Source organism: Lepidothrix coronata, unplaced genomic scaffold (genome assembly GCF_001604755.1).
Source record: "Lepidothrix coronata isolate B3197 unplaced genomic scaffold, Lepidothrix_coronata-1.0 Scaffold878, whole genome shotgun sequence".
Classification (NCBI taxonomy): Eukaryota; Metazoa; Chordata; class Aves; order Passeriformes; family Pipridae; genus Lepidothrix; species Lepidothrix coronata.
Window position 1 is genome coordinate 1 of NW_016691058.1, and position 9,067 is coordinate 9,067.

A 9,067-nucleotide genomic window follows, 5' to 3' on the forward strand; every position below is an offset into this window, starting at 1 on the left:
TTTTACCTGGGTAAGGTCTGGAATTTTACCTAGGTAAGGTCTGGAATTTTACCTGGGTAAGGCCAGGGGTTTTACCTGGATAAGCTCAGGGGATTTACCTGGATGAGGCCGGGGGTTTTAACCTGGGTAAGGCCAAGAGTTTGACCTTGAGACCTGGAAGACCCAGAAGCCAAACCCACCATCTTGCCCGTTACAAGGTCTCACTCCCTGAAGCTTAGTCCTGATTGCTCATAAATCAGAATATATTCAAATAAATCATTAATTCATTAATAAATTAGTGGGCTGACATGCCTAACAAGCGGGTAGGACACCTAATTTTCAGGGAAATCTTCATTTTGGAAATAAATATTATTTGGAGCGTGTCGGCCTCTGGCCTAGTGGTGGGTGCAGCTCTTTCCTGAGGGAGAGGAGGAAGTGAGGAAGGCTAAAGCCAACTCCCAGTGCTGCCTTCAGTGTGTGCATTCAGTGTGTGTGTCCAAAGCTTCTCCTGGAAGGGGGCTGTGGAAAGCTCAGCCAGGACCGTGGTGGTGTGGGGAGCGGGGCTGTGGGAAGGGCCGATCCCGCGGGATTTGCCAAGGCCGTGCTGGCACATCTCCCTCTCTCTGTGCCAGGTTTCCCTGTCTTTGCCTGGAAGGGAGAGTCTGAGGATGATTTCTGGTGGTGCATCGACCGCTGTGTCAACGTGGAGGGCTGGCAGCCCAACATGGTGAGTGGGGTGACCGTGGGCTCACAGCCGGGGGGGCCCAGCTCTGGTTCGTGGGTCCCTCGGGCTGGATGAGAGTGAACTGACACTGAGTGACCTCAGGGCTTTGGGGATGGGGGTGCCCCTGTCCCAGAGTCCCCAGGGATGGGGGTTCCTGTTCCTGGACCCCCAGGGACCTTGGGAATGGGGATATCCCAGTCTCAAACCCCCCAGGGATGGGGATGTCCCCGTCCCAGACTCCTCAGGGATGGAAGTTCCTGGTCCTGGACTCCCAGGGACCTTGGGGATGGGGGTGTCCCTGTCCCAGACTCCCCAGGGATGGAGGTTCCTGGTCCCAGACCCCCAGGGACTTTGGGAATGAGGGTATCCCAGTCTCAAACCCCCCAAGGATGGGGGTGCCCCTGTCCCAGACCCCTCAGGGCTTTGGGGATGGGGGTGTCCCAACCCCTCTGGGATTTGGGAATGGGGGTACCCCAGTCCTGGATCCCCCTGGTCCCCATCCCTCAGGACCTTGGGAATGGGGGTATCCCAGTCTCAAACCTCCCAGGGATGGGGGTGCTCCTATCCCAGACCCTTCCAGAGCTTCTGGGGACACCCCTCATGGCCTTGGGAACGAGGGTATCCCAGTCCTGGATCCCCCTGGGATTGGAGTGTTTATAAATATGTGTATCTGTAGGGGTTAGCTTAGAACAGTTTGGGTGCCATGGGAAGCAGGTTTGGAGCCATTTGGATTATTTTCTGTAGGAAGGGGAGGGGCAGGGACTGAGCTCTGCTCTGGGGGGACCAGGGACAGCACCCAGGGAAGGGCTGGAGCTGTGTCTGGGCAGGCTCAGGCTGGATCTCAGGGAAAGGTTCTTCCCCCAGAGGCTGGTTGGGCACTGCCCAGGCTCCCCAGGGCAGTGGGCACAGCCCCAAGGCTGCCAGAGCTCAGGGAGGGTTTGGATGATCCTTTGGGGCACAGGGGGTGACTCTGGGGATGGGCCTGTGCAGGGCCAGCAGGAGGAAGAGAAGAAGGAGGCAGGTTTGGTGCTGCCTGGTGTTTTACTTGTTAATTTAGACCTGACTTAGCACTCAAAACTCAGTGCCAGCACCTCCCTTACCTTCCAAGTGCTTCACAATGAGCTGTGTCCTGTGGGAAATGAACTTCTCCTGCTCTCCCAGCTGTGGGGTTGGGGAGAAGGTGGGTTAAATGGCTTCTGGGTCTTGCCCACCAAGCAAGGTTTTGTTGAACTCCTTTCTAAATTAGCACAGCTGCCTTAGTGCAAAGTTTTCTGGGTGCTTAGTTTGATTCCAGAGTGTCTTGCTGCGGTTTAAACCGAACTCATTTAATGCACCCACCGAAAATGGCTCAAAATCAGTATTTTTTGAGACGAGGTTTCATCCTTTTCGCCATTAAATTCTCACCTTTGGTTGATGGGATTTTTCTTACTTAAGCAAAGCCTCTGTTCCAGAACAAAACTCAGATTTTCAGGTGATTTCCACACTTTGAACCTGCTCTTACTGTGGGAGCACAAAAACCTCAGGTAACCCAACTCTGCTCCGCTGCTTTATCCTGCCCTTGTTTCCAGGGAAAACAGAGAACCTGGGACTACGTGAGTGGAATAATTTTCAGCTGTCAAATGTGCTGTTTTCATCATGTTTCCCCAAAGCTTTGGAGCCCTGGAGCTTGTGATCTAAATTAGGTGGGAAGCAGTGGAAGGTGGCAGATAAATGCGGCTCCGGGTTGGTTTTTTGCCAGTGTCGGCTCCTTTGAGGTGGGATTTTTGTCCCTTCCAGCCAAAGCTGTTCATTCCCTCGCTGTCACCTTTGAGAAGAACAGGGAATGTCAAAAAAATCCACCCCCGAGCTCCGAGCTGGAGTCTAGACTGTCTTTGAGGAATCACTTCCCATCCAAAACGTCGCTGTTTGAACAACTCAGCGTTCCAGAAAACGCACGTTTTGCTTTCCCAGGATCTGCTCAGAGCCCTTCACGTGTCTCCAGCCATCAGAACTGTTTCCAGAGCTGCTTCTGGAGCACAGGGATAACTGAGGGGAGCACCAAGTGCCTCGGATCTATTCCCAGAGATTTGCACGCTGGACTTTGGAGATCCGTGGTTTTAGAGATAAGGAATGGGACACTGGAAACAGGGTGAAGAACAGGTGTGAGAGGTGTGGAACCATGGAAACAGGATGGTTTGGGTGGGAAGGGACCTTCAAGACCATCCAGTGCCACCCCTGCCATGGGCAGGGACACCTTCCACTGGCCCAGGTTGCTCCAACCTGGCCTTGGACACTTCCAGGGATCCAGGGGCAGCCACAGCTTCTCTGGGCAACTTGTGCCAGGACCTCACCACCCAGAAATTCTGACCTTCAGAGGAGGGTTTTGGAAATCCATACCTTCAGAGGATGGCTCTGGGAACCAAAGACCTTCATGGAATGGCTCTGGGATTCCTGAACTTCAGGGAATCAGGGTTTTGAGAGTGCTGACCTTCAGGAGGAGTGCTCTGGGAATCACAGGCTTTCACAGTGGGGCTTTGGGAATCCAGACCTTCAGAGGAGGGCTCTGGGAATCCAGACCTTCAGAGGAGGGCTCTGGGAATACTGACCTTCAGAGTGGGGCTCTGTCTGGACAGGAATGGCTCAGAGAGGAGTTTTTTTTTCCTGAAAAATACGGAATCTGCAGCACTGGGATGTTGGTTCCCTGATCCAGGACCGCGCTGCCTCCGGGGGGATTTCGGTGCCATCTCCCTCCACTCCCTCCTGCCATCTCCTTGTGTTTTCCTCGCTCATTTTCTGCGGCAAATTGTTTTCAGGCACGTTACTGAGCTAATCCTGGGCAGTTTTAATCCACTTGGTTTGGGCAGGATCAGCCACGTGCTGTGGTTTGGGAAGCTGGGAAGGGAACAGGGGGAGGCGAGGTGGTAACGGGGCCTTGGGTGGGTTTAAGAGGTGGTGAAATGGCACCTGGAGACACCAGTTTCTTTCCTGGAAGAGCCAGAGATTTTTCTGTTGGAGAAAACAGGAGATGGAAGGGCTGAGGGAGGGTGAAGGGACAGCAATGGGAATTTGTCCTGCTTGGAGAGAGAAACACCCACCAAGGTTCCCACCTGGAAGAGCTGCTTTTCTGCTGGAGAAATCATCTGCACCTCAAATAAAGGCTTTTTTCCCCCCAAAAAAAAAATAAAACTGGCTGGAAGAACGAGAATGAGGGCAAACAACCTGCATAAAGCTGGGAAAACTGCAGGAATGTGGGGCTGTGCTGCTGGATGGTCGGGGCTGCCACACAGAGGTGACCTTCCCTCAAAACCGGTTCCCCCGTGGATTCAGCTTGGGGGTTTTACATCCCCTGCTCTCCCAGGAAAGAGGAAACTTCCAGCTCCCAGAATTCTCTCTTAGAAGAGGATTATGTGCCCTATTAAATGGGGATTAATGAAATGGAGATGTCCTGGGAGCCAGGCTGCTCAGTTCCAGGCTGCTGGATTCCTACCTGGGCTGGCCCGGCAGAGCTGCCCAGCCCACTTAACCCTCACCTGCCTCTGCTTCCCTGTGGGTGGAACATGGAGCTGGGAATGCCCCGGAGACTCAAGAGCTGGATCTGCATGGATGCTCCTAAACATTCTGCCTGTGCTTCCCAGACATTCTGGAGGAGCAGCTGCTGCACATCAGTGGCAAATCCAGCCATTCTGAGAGGAAAATACATAATATTTCCCAGGAACTCTCTGTCCATGGATGAGAAGCCACCATATTATGTTATGGCAAAGCTCAGGGATGTCACCTTTGTGCCCAAATGGGGCTTCTGCCACGTGTGGGAGCGTTCTTTTTTCCTGGGAAAGCTGCAGACCCTCAGCAGGAGGGGCCCAGCCGAGCTCCACCAGTGACCAACGAGTGGAGGTGCTTCTGCCCGGGGTTGGCACGTGAATTTTAGGGCACCCCTGGGCCACACCAGGAGCTGTAGGGAACAGGCAAAGAAGGGGATGAGGAGGAGGATGATGATAAGGTCTGATGTTAGTGTAGGGAACATGCACAGAGGAAGAGGAGGGTGAAGGTGATGCAGGCAGAATTCTTTGGTGTGGGAGTGGGGAACATGCAAAAAGGGTGATGGTAGTGGTGGTGGTGGTGATGATGATGGTGATGATGGCAGTGACTGTGAGGAGGATGGTGATGATGATAGTCATGCCCTGGGGTGATGAGCTCTCAGCCAGTCTGGTCAGCACAGTTCCCTGGCACTTCACCCTCCTCCTTTTGCATCCTGCTCTTTCTCCATCCTCCTCCTCCATTCCCAGTCACGTCAGAAGAGCTGATGACTCTGCCCAGTTCAGAGGTTTTTCCATCTGTGCTTCTGGGAGACAGGGAGAGAGGAGCCTGCACAGCCACTTTCCATAATTCCTCAGTTCTCTTCATTGCTACCAAGGTTTGCTGTGTTTGTCTGACCTGTTGCCTCTCCAGGACATTATTGATGAAGCGTCATTCCCGCTCGGAATGCTCAACCAGAGTGTTCCCACCTGGCTCACACTGTGGGGTTTGAGGTGCCAGAACATGGGATGGTTTATCCCTGGTACCTCTCTGGGTTCTGGAGGCCTCACTGGACCCTCAGAGCACTGACTGGGGTTGTTTCCTTTCCAGATCCTGGATGATGGGGGAGATCTCACTCACTGGATCTACAAGAAATATCCCAACATGTTTAAGAAGATCAAGGGGATAGTGGAGGAGAGTGTGACAGGAGTCCACAGGTAACGGGATGGGCTGGGCTGGCAGGAGAATTTGGGACAGAAACACCTCAGGGCGCTGGTGCCAAAGGCCCCCGTGCCAGGAGACACCCCAGCTCACCTGAGGGGTGAACCCCCAACACGTGGGCTGAGCTTTCCCTTCAGCCTGGGCTTGGCTTTCCAGGAGAGCTGTTTGAAATCCCTCCTCGGTTCCCGCTTGGAGCTGCTGCTCTGAACTCCAGAGTGGGAGCAGAAGCACCTCCTGGGCACTGGGTGGGTGGGAAGGTGCACCAGGCCTTGTTTTCCCCCTGGGAAGTGGGAGGAATGGTTCCTCAGCTCGTTTGGGGGATGGAGGAGGAAGGGCTGAGGGCGTTGCACAAGAAGGGGTGGGCTGAGGGCAAAGCCAGAAGTGTAGTCCTGACCTAAATCTCTGGGAAGAAGTGAGATTTGGGAAGAGGAACTGATTCTCCAGTCGGGGTGGGGTCCCACAAAGGGAGGACCTCAGAGATGACTCAGTGAAACCCATCAGTCCATGGCAGGAGCAGAGGTGTGGTGGGAGAAGTGGCCTTCCCAGGGGAGTTAATCCTGTCACAGGCGCCGGAAAACAGGGAACTGGGGGGAAGAGCAGCAGCCTCTGCTTTTTGCCCTATTTTTGCAGGGAGAAGGGTTTGGCTGCAGCTCTTGGAGCTGCCGGAGAGCTTGGCCAGAGGTTCAGGCATCCCTTGAAACGGGGAAATGAAATATTGAAAGAGGGAAGTGGATTCAGGTCTGCAGCCAGTGGGGTCAGGAAAAGGACTGATGGTATTTTTAGTATCTGGAATCATTCCCAATATGGGCAAAAGACATTTCCAAGCATGTTCTTCTTCCCATGGGCTGGAGCAGGGACATTTTCAGATGCTCTTTGAAGCCCCAGTGACGTGTTTGGATTCATTTTTAGTGGTTTTGCTGCTGCTGGGAGTCGAGTCCGTGCTTGGAATTAGGAGGGCAGGTTGATGTTGGAGAGCTGGGGGGGTTCCCCTGGAGAAGAGAAGGCTCCAGGGAGAGCTGAGAGCCCCTTGCAGGGCCTAAAGGGGCTCCAGGAGAGCTGGAGAGGGACTGGGGACAAGGCCTGGAGGGACAGGACACAGGGAATGGCTTCCCAGTGCCAGAGGGCAGGGATAGATGGGATACTGGGAAGGAATTGCTGTCTGGGAGGGTGGGGAGGCCCTGGAATGAATTTCCCAGAGAAGCTGTGGCTGCCCCTGGATCCCTGGAAGTGTCCAAGGCCAGGTTGGAGCAACCTGGGCTAGTGGAAGGTGTCCCTGCCCATGGCAGGGGTGGAATGAGATGCTCTTTAAATCCCTTCCCACCCAAACCCCCCAGCAGAGCGCAGGGGAATGTTTTCCCCCTGAGGCCGTGTTTTCCCAGGGGAATGTTTTCCCCCTGAGGCCGTGTTTTCCCAGGGGAATGTTTTCCCCCTGAGGCCGTGTTTTCCCGTGTCCATGCAGGCTGTACCAGCTGTCCAAGGCAGGCAAGCTCTGTGTCCCAGCCATGAACGTCAATGACTCGGTCACGAAGCAGAAGTTTGACAACCTGTACTGCTGCCGGGAGTCCATCCTGGACGGGTACGTACGGGACACCCCCCATCCCACAGGGAGTGGTGCCCACGGCTCTGCCCTGCTGCCACTCGGCTCGTTTGAGCCCAGCTGGTGTGTGAGAGCAGAACAAAGACCCTTCATTACCTGTGCTCTGCTTCAGAATTCCTCACATGTGGCTCCTTCCCGTCCCTCTGGCCTTTTTGGGACAAAAGCCGTCTGTGTCCGTGGGGGGTGTGAGTGGAGCAGCAGCTTCCTCACCACCTTCTTTGCCTTTCTAGTTTCCATTTTTTTATCCTCAGGGATCTTTTTTGTTTTGTTTTGGTTTGGTTTTTTTTTCTCTCTCCACCTCTTTATTCCCTTTATTTTGGTGGAATTGGGTGTCTGTGTCCTCACCTCTTCCACCGCCCAATTCTGTCGGAGCCAAGCGAGGTCAGGACAAGTTTTGTTCCTGCAGTTCAGCTGGGACATATTCCATGAACAATCCATAAAGCTGTAACCTGGAGCAGTGTTTTCCAAGGCACTGGAAGCTGTAACGTGTTTTCCAAGGCACTGGAAGCAATAATGGGGGAAATGAGGGTGGTAAAACATGGGAATGGGTTGCCCAGAGAAGCTGTGGCTGCCCCTGCATCCCTGGAAGTGTCCAAGGCCAGGTTGGAGCAACCTGGGACAGTGGGAGGTGTCCCTGCCCATGGCAGGGGGTGGCACTGGATGGGCTTTTAGGTCCCTTCCCACCCAAACTATCCTGGGATTCTACAGCAACCCCTTGAGGGGTGAGTTGGGATTTGGGTTAAGTCTGGCCCAGGCGTCTAAAACTGGGTCAAGGGAGGTGTGAGCAGAGGTGCAATTAAATCTGCTGTGGGTTTTATCCAAATTGTCTCGGAAAAGTGAGGGAATTTCACCTTCCCTGCACTGCTAACCTATTTACTCCTGTGCTAAAAATAGCCTGGAATGTAGGACACTCTTAGGGAGAAACCAGAAGGAAAGGGAGTGGAAGGGGGAGCTTCATTTGTGGGAAGCACTGGGATCCTGGCAGTGAGTTACCACTTCCCTGCTGCCTCTGTGCTGCTCTGTGTGGCATTTGGAGCCACAAAAATGAAGAAAAACATGTTTTTGCCGAAGGTTTTCGGCATTTCAGGAGTGGCAAAACAAAGGGTCGGCAAATAACGAGCAACAGAAAAAGGGCTCCAAACCCAAACTGTGTCCTGTTTGTTGTGTTTCGCTGGGAAAAAGGGGAAAAGTCAGTTTTTAGGTGGGTTTGGGGCCTTCTCTGCCCCCCAAATTCTCAGGGGTCCGGGACCCAGCCGTGGGGTTGGGGAGGAGCAGCAGCTAATCCCGGGATTAGCTCTTAGGGCTGGTTTTAAGTGTGGTTTTCTCTCCTCCCTCAGCCTTAAGAGGACGACGGACATGATGTTCGGAGGGAAGCAGGTGGTGGTTTGTGGCTATGGGGAGGTAAGAGGGCCCCGTTTTCCAGGGGGGAGGAATCCTTGGCACTTGGCTCTTCCCACGTGGATTTTTCCATCCTCGGGGATTTGTCTGCACCTGCACCTTCAAACCCGAGGGCTCGGCCAAAAACTGAAGGTTTTCCTAATTGCCAGTGTGTTTCTTTATTATGGAGGAGATGCCAAAGCTGGATCTTAACTGGCACGAGGATTAAATATTCAGAATATCTTTAATGTCTAAATACTGGCATATCCAGGGATTAATACATCACACAGGGATGTATCTTTTATATTATATATTATATTTAAGATAATATTACAACATTCAGAGGTTCTGCACAGCGTTGCATGTTGATGCGTGGTCAAGGAAAAGAAGTTATTCATTTATCTCTTATATAAACATACATAAAATTTATAGAAATTTGAGTGTAAACATACGTAAATTTATATAAATTTGCATATAGAGATATGTTGATTTATATAAAATTGTATAAAAACACACATAAAATTTATTCAAATTTGTATATAAATATATAAATGTATCAATGTATACATAAATATATTAATATTCATATAACATTTATATAATATTTACAGATCCCAATTTAAATGGATTTGTATATAAATACATATTAAATTCATATAAATTTGAGTATAAACATA

The 9,067-nt window shown here is 52.2% G+C and overlaps 1 protein-coding gene across 1 annotated transcript; it reads left to right on the forward strand.

Moving 5' to 3' along the window:
- Window positions 1-481: 481 nt before the first annotated feature.
- Window positions 482-8,785, forward strand: LOC108510433 (putative adenosylhomocysteinase 3; the record flags this gene model as incomplete). Its single annotated transcript, XM_017840109.1, has 4 exons — window positions 482-706; window positions 5,306-5,412; window positions 6,876-6,992; window positions 8,351-8,785. Coding segments are annotated over 4 exons (702 nt in total), but the record flags the coding sequence as incomplete, so codon positions are not given.
- Between the last annotated feature and the right edge of the window lie 282 nt (window positions 8,786-9,067).